Below are 21,239 nucleotides of genomic sequence, written 5' to 3' on the forward strand. Positions count from 1 at the left end.
TCTTCTTTAGCAAGGCTCTCTCTGTGTACTCTCCCTCATCATAAGAGCAGCTTCTATGTACCTCTGTAGGTCCCCTTCTTCAAACTCCAATTATTCCTTGAAAAGGACCTGCCCCTATAGTTTTATTCAGGAATATCCTGCACCCTTGGGTTCTGGCCCACATGAGCCACTTAACCGGACAATAACGTATGACTTCCAATGCGCTAGCGTGCCAATGGAAAGGAATCTTATCAAAATAAATTGGGGTTGCGGGGGCTATTCAACACTTAAAAATATGAACGGTACTGACCTGTCCGTCTCTGAAGCGCCATCGAAATCCTGCCTCGTGGGTTGACTGGAGTGGGGTTCACATTCTCCTGAAATCAGAACAGGCATTGCACAAATTATCTTTAAATGTTTACACACATACATATAGAATCAAACATATGCATATTCGCACACAATCGGCATAAAGGAAGAGTGCGTGATGAGCAGCGCCATGAAACGGCTTTGAGGTTTCAGTGGCACGGTGACCTGAAGCCTCGGCTTGTGTTACCCTGTAATATGTGTCGTGATTTACTCCATGTCTGGGATTGCACAACAGTTGCTTGTGTATTTTCAGCGCACTGCAAATGGTTGTACAGCCATAATTAGACACACATCAGCTGACTTGTCCAGGTTACGCAGATGATGACATTGCGGAGTAAACAAGCACACTCACCCAGGCGAGCAGCTGAAATGTGATTCACAGGCCCATGGCAACAAGTGAGGGTAATGCTGACACAGGGACGAATACATGACAAGCAATCCCATGGACACCTTCTGAGGTCATTGGCCCAGACCATCAAGGAGAACATTATGCTGCAGTCCGTTGAGGAGGTAAAACCTGTATGGCGAAGTTAGCACGCATCGCACTAAGAAAACAGTGGCCTGAAATCTGCCCTCACAGTGATTAAACCAATTATTCTGCAGGCCAGAATCTGCTGACACCAACAATAAACCAAATAACATGCAGCGTGAAATCTCCAGACACCAACAATAAACCAAAGAACCTGCAGAGGGGAATCTGCTAATACCAACAATAAACCAAAGAACCTTCAGAGTGGAATCTGCCAACAGCAACAATAAACCAAAGAACCTGCAGAGTGGAATCTGCTAATACCAACAATAAACCAAAGAACCTTCAGAGTGGAATCTGCCAACAGCAACAATAAACCAAAGAACCTGCAGAGTGGAATCTGCTGACACCAACAATAAACCAAAGAACCTGCAGAGTGGAATCTGCTAATACCAACAATAAACCAAAGAACCTGCAGAGTGGAATCTGCTGACACCAAAAATAAACCAAAGAACATGCAGCGTGAAATCTCCAGACACCAACAATAAACCAAAGAACCTGCAGAGGGGAATCTGCTAATACCAACAATAAACCAAAGAACCTGCAGAGGGGAATCAGCTAATACCAACAATAAACCAAAGAACCTGCAGAGTGGAATCTGCTAATACCAACAATAAACCAAAGAACCTGCAGAGGGGAATCTGCTAATACCAACAATAAACCAAAGAACCTGCAGAGGGGAATCTGCTAATACCAACAATAAACCAAAGAACCTGCAGAGTGGAATCTGCTAATACCAACAATAAACCAAAGAACCTGTGGAGTGGAATCTGCTGACAAACAATAAACCAAAGACCCTGCAGTGTGGAATCTGCTGATGCCAACAATAGACCAAGGATTCTGCATGCCGGAATCTGCTGTTACCAACAATCAACCAGGAATTCTGCTGTCTAGGATCATCCGTTATCAACATTAATCCCTTACCCTGCAGCTTGGAATCTGCTTTTACTGATAATAGTGGTACAAAAGGGAGTGGTGATGGATTGAACCCAGATCTGTTGACTGGGTGTGAGTGTTTGATTGGTTCAGATGCTCCGTCCATCACCACCCCCTTTTGTACCGCTTTGTTCGCCATAAGTTGGCAGGGTATGCTCAGACGTGAGTCCCTTGCTCACTTTGCCACTGGATTCAAGCAAGCCTGGCTGAAGACTGCTGTAATGCCAGAAACCGGTCTTAGGAAGCTTGTTTCCGGTCCAGGGAAGGCATGGCTTGGCAGTTCGGGCTGGACTGTTCCCATGAGGCACAGGGTCAGACTGATTGGCATATGGCCATGACTGAACTGGGGTGGCAGAGTGGGCTAAAAAACAGTGATAATAAGCCTGAAATGTATCTATTCCTAGTATTCAACCAGCAAGTGTTACCTGCTTCCGGGAATCTGCGGTTGCCAACAAAAAGGCTATGAACCTGCGGCTTGGAATCTGATGTTATCTACCATAACCACAAGAACAGCTATCTGGAATCTGCTGTTACCACCATTAACCTGCAGCCTGGAATCTACTACTTCCAATATTAAGTGAGGCACCTGCTGTACCCAACATTAATCCTGTATTAAAATAGTTAACAAAGCCTTCATTGTTCTGTCATCAACTATAAAATAAGGAGTTTGCAGCGTTCAATCTGCTATAACCAGTATTAAACCAGGAACCAGAAGTCTAGAAAATCGTCTTGCTGTGCATTTGTCTGTTGCTAGTGCCGATTTGTTAAAAGATCCACCTTAGACCACCGAAAGTGCAGTCGGCTCCCTTTTAAACAAAACGGGGTCATCAACTCTTGACCACTGATGCCTCAAATCCCGAAGGACCACCAATCTACCTACCTAGGTTAACAATTGGGATCAACAACAAACCTTCATGAGATGCAGTGGGTGCTGGAAGGCAAAGGTCGTGGTGGGGGATTGGAAAAAAAATAAGGTTTACCTGCTGGTTGCCAGCCGCTGCCTTTCCTCCATCCTCTCTGTTTTCCTGGCTCCTGGCAGCTCCCAGACGCCCATAGCCAATCACAACGCTGCTATCACCAACATGTCAGCAACATTGTGATTGGTCTGAGCAGCCTGGTTAGGCGCTCAGACCGGGACTCGGAGCCTGTGCATGTTCTCCATCCAGCCCGTGCAATACAGCCGGGTGGTGAACGTGCTTAGTGCTGCACAACGTTTTGGCCGGCCCAAGACGGTCGGCCAAACTGTCATAAGCACTTATGGTGCATCAACCAGTCCTCCCACTGACGCGAGCCAAGCCCGCCCTAACCAGGCTCCATTATAATAAAAATAAAATTATAATAATGTTCTGTTATTATCATTTTATTTTTCCTTTGCAATGCTCATAGAACAGTGGGGCGACGCTCCTCCGCCTTAGCATCAGAGCCGGAGCCGATGAGGAGATGAAAAAAGAGGATAAGACCTTGAGTGAAAAATGGAGAGCTTTTGGAGGGATCGCTGTGCTGCATTCATGCCCAGGACGCGGAAGCATGCCATCATTAATGATCACAAGGGATACCTGCACTTGTGGAGCACAACCCTGCATGCTCACCCAAAGAATTTACCTTAATCTAGGACCTGGTGGCCCCAAATCACTACAGAGCATTATTATTTATTTATTTTAACCTCTTCCGTGCTCCTCATGGAACCACGCCGTCATGAGACACGGGTGGCAAGTGCTTATGACGGCGTGGTTCCGTCATGCTGCGCTGATTCCCCACCAGTGCGGGGGAATTGATGAGCGGGCGTGATCATGACGGAACCACGCCGTCATGAGCACACGCCGCACGTGTCTCACGACGGCGCGGTTCGGTCGTGAGCACGGAAGCGCTGCGCTCACCCCCCTGCGCCGTGGCGGAATTCCTGCCGCAGCGAAGTGGTTAACAACTTGTAGAGCGCACAAATACCCGCAGGTGTCTCAGCGCTCGGCATCCCAGCATGTCCTGTTTTTCGTAACTAGATTGATATTATCAGAGCAAGGCTACCACCAAAAATTCTTACTGTTGCCTCCTATGCCGGAGAAAGACATCACTGCAAGGACATATGGCTTTCATTCCCCTGGGCTCAGCTAGAATGAGTGAAGAAGCTTAAACAATCAACCCTTCCAACAAATAGTTCAAAAACAAAGGCGAGCGGCATTGTAATGTAATGTAATGTAATGTAAGGCGTTTTTATAAAGCGCGTGGTTACCAGAAGGCATCCCAGCGCTGCGATAGAGTCAGACTCGAGAGGGAAAAGGAGAGAAGCGACTTCCTCCCCTCCCCCCATACGCTGTGTCATCAACTTCATCCACACATCCGTCCCCCAGAAATCTCCGACTAACCTCATATTCGCAGTTCAACAAGCCATGATGAAGATGAAAACTTAGTACCCAATATTTCTGACCATTGTCGAAACGACTGGTCTTTCTATTGCTATTATGCCTACAAGAACAACTGTTATCTTACATGAAAACGCTGTGCCCATCAACATATGAATATATAGATGGAAACATTCCCTACATGAGATATAATAAGAATATTTAATAGATCTAGGACCTTACCATTATGTCTATGCAATACTAAATTATATGAACAGTATATATAAAAAAAATTAAAATTGAAGGTTGAATGAATAAGTATGACCGAGTAATAGGGTTGTTTCGTCATTCAATACGAAAGCACCTTTTAATGAATCTGTTTGATATAATTATTAAAATGCATATTTATGATGAATTTCTAATTCCCTTTTTGATATAAATAAATAGACGCTATTGCTCATTATGATCTGGGTTTTTGTATTTATACTTTAATGCCCCCATTCTATGTTGTTACCTAAGTATTTTCTCATACAACCTCATAGGCAGTCATCAAGCAGAATCCTAGGAAGGCAAACTTGAATGTTGGGACCCTTATGCATCACAAAAGTCTTGGACTCCATGGTATGCACACAACTCTCCTACCGCTTGGAAACGAAGAACCTGTAGTGTACCTTTCAGTCACTGAAAACACTACTACCATGCGAAAGAAATCCCGCTTCTCGAAGCCAGACAGGCGCACTCATTCTACTGAATCTCCAGTAACATTTAAGGATAAAGAACACACATTGTCGACTGAGTGTCTTAAAGCTTGTGTTGGTATTCTATGGACATCCTTGCCAAGTGCATAGCTTTTCTCTAACTAAACAGGTTCAAGTTCTTTCATCTCTAAACCCACCTCCTTCAATTGTAGTGTTCCCCAAGATTCCGCCCTCTCGCCCATCCTCTTTAGTTCGACACGCTTCTGAGGACCAGCATACTGGAAGCAAACCACATGGGATCTCACTTACTGGCCAACGATACCCAGGTCTACTTTAGGCTGGAAGAAGGGATGGAATATACCATCATGTGGCCAGAGCAGTCAGAACACTGGTGTCTTGGTTACTGGCACAGTTGAACCTTCCATTTTCTGTTCATCTAGCCTGAAACCTTGGGTCCACCACCAACAAGAAGAGGTGTCATTTGGATGTAATCTTTGGTGGTAAACGCCCCCTTCCTTTTTCAAACCAATTCTACTGAAAAATGCATTCTTACAGCTTTATTGGATATTGTGTTTTCGACAAACACCTAACAGAATTGCCCTGACATTAGCAAAGGTAATCGCTAGACTTGTTTAATGCAAAGTCACTCACGCCTTACTGAGAACCCTCTTCTGGTTTCTAGGACTACCAGATCGGGCACCGTAGCTCATCTTTGCACGAGCCACCGGGATCATATCAAGCTGGCTCTGAACCCCCCCCCCCCCCCATGGCTTCTTCTGAAGCCACAATCTCAGTTCAATACCACTTGCATCATTCATAGGGCAACTCACAGCCACACTCTAGAATCCCACTTGAAGATATTCCGGGCCCTATAAAACATCCAGATACGTAAGGTTGCAATGAGAAATAAATTAGCTATCCCACCAGCCATATTCAAGACACGTAGAGAAGCTCCATACATGATCAGGGGCCTTCCTGCTGAATACCCTCCCTGTACATGCGTGACTTGAAGGGGATTTCCTCAAGTTCCACAAAGGAAAGAAGACCCACTTCTCCAGAATGCCTCGGACTAGGAGCCACTGACTAAATCTAGATCCACTAAAACACAGTCACCAAGACCTCAACTCCAAGACACACTACAGCTGCACAGACACGCAAAATGACACGCAATACCAGCCGGGCAACCAGGTGGATGGTGCTTCGACATCTTCTCGATCCTCCATCAAGTGTTCAACAACCGGCCTCAAAGTGGTCTTAAATGGATACACGGCCACCTAATCTCACTTCTTCTAGGCTAACCCTCCCATCTTGCAGACCTAAGGTTATCTAGTTCTCTTATACTGTGCATTTTCTGGCAAATTGAGAATTTAACATCTCTGGACCTCACAGTTCTCTGGTGCTGTGGGAGCTGCATCCTTTGTTCAAGGTGCTTTGAGAAGACTACCAGCTCTCTGCAGCACTTTACAAAAACTATAAATAAATGAATAGAAATCATTCTCTTCTGGGGGAGGAATGTGGTGCAAGCAGGTTCCCTGGTAGATTTTTAGAAGATTAAATGGCTTCCTTTGCTGTCCCTTTACACTCAAACGCAGAGCAGTTTCCTATTTTTACTCCAGAGATACGTGCAAAGCAGCTATCCTCCAAACCCAGGCCAAGCCCAAAACAATCGTCGGCACCAGGAAGTCAATCAGGATGTATACGTCAAGCCGTCACGACTGTGGTATGGACTTTCATTCGGTGTGATTAGCAATGGTTGTTTACATGCACTGGCATCAGGAAATGACATTGAGATTGGAATGTCTACAAACAATAGGACCTGAAAGGACCAGACAAACGCCTTAAATACAGGAATGGGATTGGAAGAGGAAGATTAGCACCGCCCCATTTCAGCGAGAGGAGCACCTTAGGCTTCGATCAAAGGTAAGCGGGGAAGAACCACAAACTATAATGCAATTTGTCCACACAATCTGGTACTGGTTAGAATTTACGTTTTCTGCATAAGCGTAGAACTTACTACCACTACTATGGCATCTTAGCCCATTGCCTTTCTGGGAGCCCTCGATCGATGGCGTCTGCTGGAGTTTGGTCATTTTAGGATCGCAGAGTCTGTAAAATATGTAGTTCAGATGTGCTTTGTGTAGGTCAGTGTGGAAGTAAATGTTCCTCTTCTAGAGAGGCAGCTTGTGAGAGACTTACAAATCCTACCAGGTAGTTCCAGGTTCCCGGGGTACAGGAAAGATTTGAAAGGTATGCGTTTTCCAGTTGGGTTCTCCTTCGACATGGATGGCTATCTGAGATCTTGCGTTCTAAAACCACATATTGTGGCTGTCAGTTGGAACACTGTCTCAATTCAGGTCTACGATCACCAACAAGGCACCTATACGCAATGTTTTTGAATAGTTAATACTGCTTTTGGAGACTCTGGTGTGGGTCTGCACTCTCGCTCCAGGCACAAGCAGCTGTCTGGAACCTCCCTGGGGCGTATGCATGTGTGGGTGCACTCTCACAGCACCGGTCTCCAGTCTGTATTAGGAAGCGGTCTCTGGTTGCCTTAAGGAAGCTGTCTCTAGCTGCCTCAGAATGGAGTATCACTTTAGTTGTTGGTTGCGTCAGGGGATGGAATGTTAGTCCAGTTGTCTCTTGGTTGATTCCAGATGCTATATCATTTCAGGTGTGTCTCAAGTGTCCAGATGGAGTCTCTCGAGAGGCTGCAGGTGATCTGTAATGTGTCAGATGGAAGATAGGTCTGTACAGAATCAAGATGTAGTTTCACCGGGGACTCTAGACAGGTTGGAGTCCTTTTCACTTGGGTGATTGGTGGTAATGGTATCTCTTGGTTATATCTCTATAGTGAAATCACAAGTTAAAGTGGAAATCTATCATTTCTTGCACCATCATTTGCTGCCTCATGTACTGTTTTAATTTTATTGGAATGTATCTTTATATATTATATATTGTTTTTAGAACATCTCGGTGCCCTCCTGAAGAAGGCGGTTCAACGCCAAAACGCGCGTAGAAATTGTCACCGTTTCTACTTACATTGTTGAACATCTTTGTCAGATTTTTGTTGATGTACATTCATATGTTTTTTTTTTAAAATATGTTTTAAGAACCATGTGGTGGCTGGATAAAGTTGTAATTTTTACACTGTCTTTTTTTTAAATGATTATTTTTGTTCTTTAGGTCTCTTTTTTAATACTAAAAATAAAAAAAACATTTTTATTATAATTGTATAGTTTGTCAGTATTTCGAGGCAGTTGTTCATCCATTTGTAAGTACAACTTGATTTCAGACAGGTTTCTAGAAGCCTCTCAGAACTATATCCAGCCAGCTGCCATGGCCAGCAGTCTTTCTCCAGCACCTCACCTCCCTCCTAGAGGTTTCAGACTGAAGTTCTCGCTGCGCTATTTCCAGGATGCATGGATCTCGAGTCTCACGTCAGCTCTCTCCAGGGCTGTACTCCTGCGAAGCGGGCCCCACCCCGGCTGAGTTCCCACCCTATCTCCAGGGCCTTGAGGGATCTGCTCAGTCATGTTTTGACTCAGCAACACCCATGGAGGGCCTGAGAAACAGGTCTACAGACCCACTGCAGTGTCAAACCAGGGCCTTAAGAGGCCACTAGGATCATAGCCGCTACAACGGGTCCCACTTTGGGCCCAGTCAAAAACACAGCAGAAAGGAGCTTGATTGGCCAACAAGAGTCAAGATGCTGGTTCAGAATTCCAGCAAGTGTTTCGTATTCCAGTTAGTTAATGATTATAGTCCACTGCCGAGGGCTATACCAGTTGTTACATGCCCTGTACCAGAGTTACAGGCGTATCTCGGGGGTGACTGCATGCAACAGAGGAGAGAAGGCCTGTAATGCTATTAATAATGAGGGAGACATGGGAAGAAAAAGTAGGGGGAAAACATTGAAATACTGGAGCAATATCATACCTGCCAGCTCACACGGTGCTACCGTGTGTCACACGATTTCGGCTGACATCACACGGTGGCAGAGAAAACGAGCTGAAAACCACTATAAACAGTAGATTTTCGGCTTGTTTTCAGGGGCTGTAAGCAGCCAATGTCCATAAAAGATGTGAGAACACCCCAGGACATCAGGGATGGCCCTGTAAACCTTCGGTTTTTTTCAGGTGTGGGGGGGGGGGGGGCAGAGTGCTTCTTAGCTTTTGGTACCAGACCCCACCCCCTCTAAGGCCCGTCCCCTCCTCCCACTGTGAAAATATTTTGTAATTGGCAGGTACACAATAGTAGATATGAGCCTGCATTTACCCTCTGCCGATGCTTGGGCTTTGTTGGCACTCTAGAGGGGGGTCAAGGCAACAAACTCACAGGTAGAGACAAGCTGGACCTGGCTCAGCCATGAAATCAAAATATAAGCTATGCTGATCCACACCCACAAAGCCCTACACAACCAAGGACCAACATACATCAACCACAGCCTGAACTTCCACCAACCCTCCAGACTACTGCGCTCCGCCTCCCTCGCTCACACTCCCCGAAGTTCCTTCTCCTACCTTGAAAGACCTCCCCCTTCACCTCCAGACCTCATTCTGTCTATTGGAATTGAGGAAAGGACTCAAAATCTCGCTGCTCAACTGATTCGTCCTTAGCAGCGGCGTTCTCAGCGGCCTGGATAATTATCCGCGCTTTACAAGTCCTATTTGATCGATTGGGCACGTGCCCACGTTAAATAGTTGAAATACAGTGTAGTAGACAAATTCAATGTAATGAGGGTGCTTATAAGGTATGGATGTTTCTTTTGAGAACTTTACGGAAGATTATAAGGCCTTGAGGGTTGTTCAATAATGTAACATGTAGCTATGAGCCACTCACAGGAGGTTTAACTCACAATAGGGTTGAAAGCATGGCTCTAAGATTATATACCATGTCACTCATCACAGGAATGTGTGAAGTGCATTTTAGCAAACTATGGAGGGTTGTCCATAGGGACTAGTCAAAGAGGGCTCATCAGTGGTTAATGCATACCGTCAACCTTTTGATTTAAAATTGTTGGTCATGTGAAGATTTTAAGAGGGTGAACATGTTAAGATAAATAGTGTACACATTTTTTGAAGGAGGGTGTTTAAGGTTTAAAAATGGGTGACCACATTAGACACCATGGAATCAATTTGTCCGTTAAGTGTGTGAATGCCAGTAAAAATAGGGTTACATCCACTAAGGGCCTGATTCTGATGCGGTTAGGAAGGCCTTCTAATGACATTTGCTCCTTCCAAATCGGATCAGGAACGTGTCTTCCCGACCCAGTGCCCAATTATAATGCGTTTAGGAACATATGCTCCCATTGAAGTCAATGGGAGTCGAACCAAATCGTATCTGGAAGCATCCGGATGCATTGTACTCCGTCGGTCGGACTCTCCCGATCCGAGTGGGTTGGAAACCATTTCCAAGCCGATTCGTTCGGGAAGCATTTCCAAACCGATTCGGTTGGGAAGCTTTCCAACCCGCATCAGAATCAGGCCCTAAATGTACATGCCTTGACAGATATGTTATTTATCCAACATGTTGTCAAACGTTATGTTCATTATCACATGATCGGAGATATTCAATTGGCATCAGGTGTAGCATGTTGGATTACTTTAAGTCCACAAACCCTATAGGATGCTGTCATTTACTGAATGATGCCAGCAGTGATGTCATCCTATATATAATTTGAGTTCTCCTAAGTTAAGTCATCAATGATGTCATTTAACATTTCATGACTGATGTAATATGCGAGATCATAAGCAGTGCATGGCGGGCGCACTAGTTCTAGTTAGCTCAGTAAACTATAACTCGTACTTGGTTTGTAAATGCAAGTTTATATCTCATTTAGTTCCTTAACTAAAATGTCACTTTAACCTTTTTTATCCAGTGAATTTCTAGGTCTTTTGATCATATTAAAAATTGAGCATACGCCCAACCACCTCAGGCATCTGTCGCGCACAACCAAAGGCTGTACGCAGCCAAGGGTTGGCCACAGGGCCTGGCCTTGTAACCAAGCCAACACGTACAGCCAACGCCCACTGCATACAGCCTTGGGCTCTCCATAGCCAGACTTTGCTACCGGTCCTGCACCTTACCCTCCATGCGCAGGTGGTGCAGTCAACACACGCTGCTCACGTCCTTCGCGCCCAACCCTCATTCTCCTTTTTTGTTTACATTTTTCCAGGTACCACAGTACTACGTGGTACCCAACACACAACCTTCAATCCAATGGCACAACGGTACCCTGCAAGCTTCTTTGGGGACACTGTACCATACCGCTGTATCATGGGTTTGAAGCTTGAACAGGAGCTCTTGTGCGAGTAACGCGGTACCTCACAGGAGGGCCGCGATGGGTCTCGCTAGAGTGCTGCGGCAAACGCGGCCTGAAATGTTTCTCATTTTAAGCTCTGGGAAGGGTGGGTGTGGTCCATGTGGATCCCCACCCCACGAGTGATTGAGTGTAAAAAAAAAACGACCCTGCCCCCTTTTAAAAAAAATATATATTTTTTTCAGGGCATGGGTACCAAGTTCTCGAGTCTTGTAATGGCAGCTGCAACCCTTTTCTCACAGTTGCATCCAGTTTGCACAGTACCACAGTACTGAAATGGTCAACAGGAGAAAAAGATCCCTCAGTCCATCATAAGGTCATTAGTTTTAATTTTCGGTACTGTGGGACTCCCGCTGGACCAATTGTCCAGATACACCAAACTTTGTTGGGGCAATAACTCCTTCATGTCCAGATCTGGCAGAGGGAGAAGGCACTTTGAGCAGAGGCGGGTGGTGAGACAGCAGCGGAAGACAGGAGAGCTCCAGTATGGTGTCCGTCATCTATAGTCCTAGGTTTAGTGAGTATGACTATGCAAAACTGCACTTATGTCTCATGGGTACAGTTTCCATAACGTATCAACGACAAAGGAACTGACATTATACATCATCGCGGATCTTAACCTGCTCAATTTCAAAGAGGCAAAATATCCGCTGTGGGGGCTTCTGAAGGCAATCTTAGTGTCTCTTTGTGTTTTATTGCATAGTGGGCAGTATTGAATTATTACATGTGCCGGACGTATTTTTTAAATGCGTGTTTATGTATTGCTCAAGAGAAACGGGGGAACCCTACTCACTAAGGAACCAGGGTAATAGTTATATAGGAAAAACAGTGGTACCTGTGGAATGATATATTATCAGGTTATGATACATAAGCACAATCGTAATATAGAGGGTTAGATAATGGCAGAGCGCGAAGGGACTACTAACACACCGGTTATGTATTGCGTCATTTTCTGCTTTGCCATGCAAGGGAGATGAATGTGAAAGACGTACTTTGCAGATCATATATCTCCACGCCTTTTAGAATGCACTGCAATTTGTACTTCAGCTTTTGCTGCTAAGGGAATGATGTGTTTGCGTCAGATCCTCCAATGATGAAGTGACACTACTTTCCATGTTTATTAGATCTCCTCTTGTTGTTTAAGGACTTTTCTGCAGATTTTTATAGCACGAACTTAGGCCAAGGCGTGGAGTTTTTTACAACAGAACCAGACTATTGTATACAATTACCCATTGCTAGGTGTAGGGATTTTTTTTTTTTTGCAGAGTTTTATATAGCGCGAACTAGAACCGAACCGAATCAGTTATCAGAGCGCTTTACATAGCACCAGTTACGTTACATGAGGACACACTTTCATTTTAGGCACGGGGAGATTAAGTGATTTGCCCAGAATCACAGGGGGTTTTGGCGTCGTTACCGAGACTCAAACCCAGATCCCCAGGTCCGAGGTTGAGCGCCTTAGCCGTTAGGCCAACCCCTCTCCTCAAGGGGAGAGGGGTTGGCCTGCCCGGAATCACATTCATATTGGGTGGCTTGCCCGGAATCACAGGATGTTGAGCCGAGGCTGGGATTTAAACGTGGTTCCCCATGGTCAAAGATGGTGGCAAATCTAGCCACTAGGCCACATCTCTTTCCCAGTGACTTGTTTTCTACTTCTTGAGCCAAAGGGGTGCCGCTTGGGTGACCAGTGCTGGCAGGTGGTCCTATGTAAACTTAGCATGCACTGGGCAAGCAACAGTCTTGGAGTCTACAATAGACACTCATCGATTGGTCTTTTCCATGACCCACCCACTTCATGGGTGTGGTTATCGTGCTGACCAAGCTGGGCTTTTCGTCGCCACAGCCTGTTCATACGGTGGCCCTACCTGCACATACAGGAGGGTAAGGCACACATCAAGAAAGAAATGTACCTCCTCTCACCTTAAACATTGAAATTTGAACGTGTGTACGTGGCCTCAGAAACCATAAGCATGGATAAATATGCAAATTTTGGACAGAATACGTAAAACAGACTACTAAATGTGCTAATGAGTCTACAGACTTGTCAAATGGTTTATGGACCAGAAGAAAACACGATGAAGAAAAGCAACAGAGATGTGGGTGCGTGGTGCACCAAGGGACAGAACTGGCACACGCCGGGCATCTCTGCCAGCCGGGCAGGGTGTAGCAAATGCAAGGCATGGCCAAATACATGTATTTAATTGGAGGGGTTTAAAAGCAGAACTTCAGTCCCAAAGGGTAAGCAGGTGATCAAAATGAGATGACACGGAGGCGTGCAGATATGTTTGGAGTAAGAACTGAGGATAGTAGGTGCAAAAAAATACACAGGTGACCAGACGCCTAGCGTCGCGGAGACGAGAGGGATGAAGGGCGCGGTCCAGGGTGGTAGGAAGGTTTCGCAGAAGTGGGTTTGAGGTGGTTCAGGAACTGAACCAATGAGGAAGCAAGCCTGAAGTGCCAGGGGTGGGGATCCCAGACCCCGACCCATGTGCAGAAAAAGCCTGCGGGTGGGTGCATTTGTTGCGAGTCTTGAATTTTCAGCTCCCCGAAAGGTTATTTGAATTTTAATTAATTTATTACAGTAATTTTATCCAAAGCTTTGAGGACAAGAATAAAACAGTACACACGTTTAGTAGAAATAAAAAGAAACCTCGGTCAGTCACGTGACTCGAGGTTGGTTAAGTGGTTAAGAAAGGCTCGGAGTAAGTGTTAGAAACTAGATAGGGTGGGTGAACCCCTTGTAGGAACTCAGGGTTGCTTCCATAGTGTAGAACTTAGAAAAACTAAGGGGTGAAGGCAGGAGGCAGCACAGGGAACACACAGAAGAGGAAGTGGCAGAACAGGTCAGGTGGAGACATGCAAGGAAGCCTGGGACATAAGAGGGCGGAGTCTCATTCTGTCCTTGGTTGCTTATATGAGGGGCTTCCCTATATGAGGGACTCCCTTATATGAGGGGCTTCCTTATATGAGGGGCTCCCTTGGCTCTTGCACCCCTAGACGCACTACGCCTGGAAACAGCTTCTTTCAGGGCAGAGGACATGCGCTCTTGTATGTACTTTGCATGAAGACAGCAGTGGCTGCATTAACAAGGACTCCCGTTTCCTGCAGCCTTCCCTACAACGATTAACCCTGGGTGGAGTTCACAGAGTTGCTGTACGCGAAGTACAAAAAAAACTTTGTTGCTCTACGCTGAGCTCCGCAAGCGGTGGAGTACAGTAGAAAAATGCTATTCGCGGTGATTGCACAGTGCTGGATGCTTGTCCGCACTGTGCAATCATTGCGAACAGCACCATGCACAGCGCAAGCTTACCTTTTATGCTGCTTGAGTAGATTTTTACTTGAGCTGCAGCTTTCTCAACACGAACAGGCAGTTTCTCAACGTGAGCGGTCGTGAGCATACGCAACCACTCACAATGAGAAACCTGACCCCCCCCGCGTTGAGGAGAAATTTCGCAGGGAGGTTTATTTTCCACGTTCACCAACTTTATTATTATTATTACTGAGTTTTATAACGCGCCTGGTTACCCTTGGGCATTCCCGCGCTCATCCAGAAAGAAACGCTAGAACAAAAAAACAGCAAGAGTTAGGCGGGAAACAAGTGGGTTTTTAAAAGTTTACGGAAGCGCAGGGTGCTCGTTTCCAGACGCAGGTGCAGGGGGAGGGAATTCCATAATGTCGCCACATGTTGGCGATCGCAAACGAGGAAAAATCTCACTGATAGGTGGATGTTCCTCGTTCGTGCTCGCTAAATTGACATTGGTGAACACCAGCGAGGAAAAAAACTCAAAATGTGGCTCTAGTTGCGCTTCTGGTGGGCATGGACAAGAGCCATGCCCAGAAACACTGGGGTAGGATAAGTGGACGCTTGGTGCAAGGGTTGGGGCTGCAGGATACGGCCTGGGGCCCCACCTAGTGGTAGGTGGGCATGGACAAGGGCTATACCCCGCAGCACTGTGGGAGAGGTGTAGATTCTCGGTGCAAGGGTTGGGACTCCAGGACACTGCCTGAAGTGCCACCCAATGGTAGAAGGGCATGGACAAGAGCCATGCCCAGCAGCACTCACAGAGAGGCAATGAACTCTGGGTGCCAGGGTTGGGACAGCAGGATATGACTTGAGGATCCACCTAGTGGTAGGTAGGCGTAAACAAAAGCCATGTCGATCAGGGAATGGGGCTCAGAAGGAGTGGGTTGATCAGTCGCCCAGGAAGGAGCAGTGGGTACGGTCATAGCTAGAGAGCGAGGGATGTGGTGGAGTGGCCCATGGGGTAAGGGGAGTGCATGAAAGTCGTGGCAGAAGAGAATACCCTGAGCCCATAGCTTGCTGGAAACGGCGTCATAAAGGTCAGGAACATGAAAGAATTTGACTGGCTGAGAAGATGTGACAATGTTCCTCTAGTAACCATTTTGTAGTTCATGAACCTTGCTCCAGAAAACATTTACTGGCAGAGGTCGAAGTGGGCGGGATCTGTGGGGCATGACGTGTCCATGATTATTTAAATTTAACAAAAACAGTCCCCTCTACTTTTTGTTAAAAGGTGACTTTCCCGGGGGGAGGGGTAATTCCGACAGTCGAGATGCTCAGCTGAAGTGGAAGGGACTCTCCTGTACTGTGAAGCGGGAGGAGGAACGGGCAACTAAAGAAGAAACAAGCCTTCCTTGCGAGGGCGTTTTCTACCTTCAGGAAACGTAAATGTGTGCAATTGGTTAATCAGCAAATGTAAAGGCTGCTTAGCGGTCAGTATAGGCTTTTATTGCTTGATGTTTCAAGATGACAAAGATTTATTCTTTTGAGGACGTATTGTGAGGGTGTTAATAAACACAAAATAACTGACTGTCTCTTATGCGGGACGAACATTAACAGAGTACCGTAAGGTGGAAAATAATAAAGTTAACTCCTTCTATGCTGGTGACGGAACCACTCCCGTCACCAGCCACGGGTGGGCTGTGCTAATGACGGAGTGGTTCCGTCACGGCCCAGCTGCCGCGCTTGCGCGGCATTGATTTCACGCCTGCGCGGCGCGTTCTATTAGGCGGGCGGGGCCATGACGGAACCACTCCGTCATTAGCACAGCCCACCCGTGGCTGGTGACGGAGTGGTTCCGTCACCAGCATGTCGGTGCCGTGCGGCCCCCCCTTACCCCCCAGCGTAGCGGCGGAATTACCGCCGCGGCCAAGGGGTTAAAGGACGAAAGCCCTCACCCACCCATTGGGTGGCATGCTTCATCATCGGGGCCCTCCTGGCACCATCCCAAAAGGGTCCTATGGTACAAGCGACTACCCAATAAATCAAATTATTTAGGGCACTTCGGGGGAATGTTTTGATGGCTGTAATACTATGCCACTTAACGGACTCTCAAAAGTGTAGTCTTTCCCACGATGCGCGGAGAGGTTAATGAGCAGCGGGCAGAAACTCAAGCCGGGTTGTGACCAACATACTCTCACACTGGGCAATGCCACAATATAGGAATACTTGTAGGGTTCTATATCGCTGACAACGCGAGCGAGTACCCGACGACACATTGCTATCAACAGCTGCGGGTTGTATTACATTTCAATGTTTTTACACTATACATTCATTTAAAGCAGAGAGGGTGTTTATAGTCCTGAGGAATGCCGTTGACACCTTGATAAAGGGTAAAAAAAAAAAAGTGCAGAAACATGTCGACCTTCATTTAGTGGGTAGAAATATTCCCCATTTTCCCTTTTAATAACACCCCTGGGGGATTCAAACAAAACAATATTTCTACCCAGTAAGAGTTTTTTAATCATTTCATTAAATGGTATTTCCTCTCTGCACATAGTCTTCACTTTTGAGAGACTTTATGAGCGGCTTAGCATTACAGCCATCCAAGCATCCCCCTAAGGCCAGAGTAAAGGTTATTACACTGTGTTAGGAGAGGGTTTGGTTCATGATTACATGGTGTGAGCTGAGGGCTTGGTTTAGGATCTCACAGTATATGAGGGTTTGCTTCGTGATTACACTGTTGGAAGAGGGCTTGGTACCGGATTACATGGTACTGGGTGAGGGCAGCGTCCTTGATTACATGGTGTCATGTGTGGCCTCGGGTCACACAGTGTTAGGTGTGGGTTTGGTTCCTGATTACGTGGTGTGAGGTTTGGCCTCCGTTTCCGTTTACACGGTGTTAGGTAGAATCTTGGTTCCTTATTACAATGTAAGGTGAGAGCTATCTCCCTAGTTACACTGGTGGGTAAGGGTTTAATTCCTTATTACAATGTGAGGTGAGAGCCATCTCCCTAGTTACACTGGTGGGTAAGGGTTTAATTCCTTATTACAATGTAAGGTGAGAGCTATCTCCCTAGTTACACTGGTGGGTAAGGGTTTAATTCCTTATTACAATGTGAGGTGAGAGCCATCTCCCTGATTACACTGGTGGGTAAGGGCTTAGGGCCATATGCATGAAGCCATTTTCCAGGGCAGATTCTCAGAATCTGCCAGTTTGCGAATTGGAAAAAGCCTTTTAGGATGAGTCATCCCAAAAGGCCATCGCAAAATAGAGAATTGCAAAATTTGCGATTCTCTATTTTGCTAATGCTATTAAGGAATTTCAAATTGCGATTCTTAAATGCAATTCTTGTAGCTCCAGAAATTTGCTATTTGGCCTTAAGGAATTGCAAATTACCACCAACTTCAAGTTGGTGGTAATTTGCAATTTTCTGTAAAAAAGCACTTTTTTGATTTTTTAAAAGTGCCATATGTCGCACACATGCATATTTCAAGGGTGCAACAGGGTGTTCTTTTTTAACCCATGCAACCGTGAAATTGCATTCTCAATTTGCGATTCTCTAATTGGTAATCGCAAATTGAGAATGTCTTCCCATTCATTCCTATGGGCATCCTAGACCATATGAACGAATGTGAACTTATTCCTTATTTGCAAATCTCAATTTGCGATTCGCAAATAAGGAATATGTAGGATTCGCAAAATATTTGCAAATCCTACATACATTGCATTTTGCAATTCTCTAAGTGCAATTCGCTAAAAAATTGCAATTTGAGAATCGCAAAACTCTTTTTTGATACATATGGCCCATAATTCCTTATTACAATGTGAGGTGAGAGCCATCTCCCTGTTTACACTGGTAGGTCAGGGCATGGTTCCTTATTACAATGTGAGGTGAGAGCCATCTCCCTGATTACACTGGCAGGCTTAATTTGTAAAAAAAAAATGAATTGCCGGGGCTGAAAATGTTGCCAAGGAGGCTGCAACCCACTTCTACCTCCGGTGTGCCCAAATTTCAACACCCGCACTGCCCCAGTCTCTATCCTGTAACCAAGCTCTGCTGTCTGTCCCCTAAGACATGTGTTTTACTTCTTTACCTACACCGACAGATGAGTGCGAAAGCAAAATGTACACCAAATGAAAATGCTTTTTTATAACATATTAACCAGTGCGGTCTGACTGGGTTTGTTGCAGGTCAGGAGGCTGCTTGAGCACAGCAGGTCATGTCACTGCTAGTGCTGCCTGTAATTAGTTTGATCCAGTTATGATGAAGGCATAGGCATCCACTGCTCAGCTTGCAGTGACCCTGCATGCACAGCACAAGCACTGTCCCGAGCCGCAATGCCTGTGAGATGCGAGTATGGCTGTTGCACCTACTGGGCTCAAGCACACTCAGCAATTAGCATGCTTGGAGGCAGCGCACGGAAACTGCAGGTGACCCCATAGCGCACAAAAGTTGCGGTGGGCCACCGCCACATCAAGCACGTTGAGGATAGTAGCAATGCAGCGCTGAAGGCCCCCACTACAATTATCCAATGGGAGGCTTAGGCTTAGGCAGTGGCAGGGTGCAGCAGACTCTGGGAATAGAATGCAAGCTATTCGTTAATGATGACTTCTTAGATTCATGACAGGCATGACGACATCATCACTAAAGTGATAATACACAATCATGCCTGCCTGAACAGATGTAGGCCTGCCTATGAAAATATACCAGCCCGTCACCATGCAAGGTATGTGATTCTTTTATTTTAAATTGGGCAATTAATATTGAGACCACCACCTGCAGGACCAGAAATCGTAGCCCCGGCCCTGAAAAAGAAGTGCCGGTGCTGAGCACCTGCTCAAATTAAGCACTGCGGGCATGGTTCCTTATTACAATGTGAGGTGAAAGGCATCTCCCCGATTACACTGGTGGGTAAGGGCTCAGTTCCTTATTACAATGTGAGGTGAGAACCATCTCCCCGATTACATTGGTGGGTAAGGGCTTAGTTCCTTATTACAATGTGAGGTGAGAACCATCTCCCCGATTACATTGGTGGGTAAGGGCTTAGTTCCTTATTACAATGTGAGGCGAGAGCCATCTCCCCGATTACACTGCTGGGTGAGGGGTCAGTTCCTCATTAGACTGTGAGCTGAAGGCTCACTTTTGGGTTACGCTCTAGTTACTCAAAACTCTGGCCATTGCAATACTGTGTAGTGAGGGCTCTGCCCAGAAGACCAAAGAGGGTTCAACCACTGGTTACACTACGGTTTCCTTCCAGGTGTGCAGAGCATTTTACACTGCTTCATTTTAGACAATACAGAGCAGTTTACACTGGCTGCTTCCTTGCAAAAGTACAAAGCGGTTTACGCGCTTCCTTCCGACAGAGTGGTTTACGCTGCTTCCTGTCAGACGTACAGAGCAGTTTATGCTGCTTCTTTCTGACGGACAGAGTGGTTTACGCTGCTTCATTTTAGACAATACAGAGCAGTTTACACTGGCTGCTTCCTTGCAAAAGTACAAAGCGGTTTACGCGCTTCCTTCCGACAGAGTGGTTTACGCTGCTTCCTGTCAGACGTACAGAGCAGTTTATGCTGCTTCTTTCTGACGGACAGAGTGGTTTACGCTGGTTTCTGCCAGACGGACCGAAGGAATTACGCTGCTTCCTAAAAGACGTACAGAGTGGTTTACCCTGCTTCCTTTGAGATGTTGAGTGGTTTACGCGGCTTCCTTTCAGTTGCAGAGTGGTTTACGCAGCTTCCTTTCCGCTGTATAGTAGTTTACGCGGCTTCCTTTCAGATGTAGAGTGGTTTACGCGGCTTCCTTTCAGATGCAGAGTGGTTTACGCTGCTTCCTTTCAGATGCAGAGTGCTTTACGCAGCTTCCTTTCAGATGCAGAGTGGTTTATGCAGCTTCCTTTCCGCTGTATAGTAGTTTACGCTGTTTCCTTTCAGATGTATAGTGGTTTAAGCGGCTTCCTTTCAGATGCAGAGTGGTTTACGCTGCTTCCTTTCAGATGCAGAGTGGTTTACGCAGCTTCCTTTCAGATGCAGAGTGGTTTACGCAGTTTCCTTTCCGCTGTATAGTAGTTTACGCTGTTTCCTTTCAGATGTAGAGTGGTTTACGTGGCTTCCTTTCAGTTGCAGAGTGGTTTACGCAGCTTCCTTTCCGCTGTATAGTAGTTTACGCGGCTTCCTTTCAGATGTAGAATGGTTTACGCGGCTTCCTTTCAGTTGCAGAGTGGTTTACGCAGCTTCCTTTCCGATGTAGACTGGTTTACACTGCTTCCTTCCGTCAGACAGAGGGGTTTTACGCTGCTTCCTTTCAGATGCAGAGTGGTTTACGCAGCTTCCTTTCAGATGCAGAGTGGTTTACGCAGCTTCCTTTCAGATGCAGAGTGGTTTACGCAGTTTCCTTTCCGCTGTATAGTAGTTTACGCTGTTTCCTTTCAGATGTAGAGTGGTTTACGCGGCTTCCTTTCAGTTGCAGAGTGGTTTACGCAGCTTCCTTTCCGCTGTATAGTAGTTTACGCGGCTTCCTTTCAGATGTAGAATGGTTTACGCGGCTTCCTTTCAGTTGCAGAGTGGTTTACGCAGCTTCCTTTCCGATGTAGACTGGTTTACACTGCTTCCTTCCGTCAGACAGAGTGGTTTACGCTGCTTCCTTTCAGATGCAGAGTGGTTTACGCAGCTTCCTTTCAGATGCAGAGTGGTTTACGCAGTTTCCTTTCCGCTGTATAGTAGTTTACGCTGTTTCCTTTCAGATGTAGAGTGGTTTACGCGGCTTCCTTTCAGTTGCAGAGTGGTTTACGCAGCTTCCTTTCCGCTGTATAGTAGTTTACGCTGTTTCCT

At 46.1% G+C, this 21,239-nt stretch overlaps 1 protein-coding gene across 4 annotated transcripts in view; it reads right to left on the reverse strand.

Moving 5' to 3' along the window:
* ARHGEF15 (Rho guanine nucleotide exchange factor 15) overlaps positions 1-21,239 on the reverse strand; it is a 415,996-nt gene that overhangs the window by 58,395 nt on the left and 336,362 nt on the right. For all 4 annotated transcript variants that reach the window (XM_078670671.1, XM_078670670.1, XM_078670672.1 and 1 more), the window contains one exon: positions 290-356. In XM_078670671.1, coding sequence (XP_078526797.1) covers positions 290-356 — 67 coding nt within the window. The remainder of the gene's footprint in view (positions 1-289; positions 357-21,239) is intronic.

The sequence above is a fragment of the Lissotriton helveticus genome, chromosome 12 (genome assembly GCF_964261635.1).
Source record: "Lissotriton helveticus chromosome 12, aLisHel1.1, whole genome shotgun sequence".
Classification (NCBI taxonomy): Eukaryota; Metazoa; Chordata; class Amphibia; order Caudata; family Salamandridae; genus Lissotriton; species Lissotriton helveticus.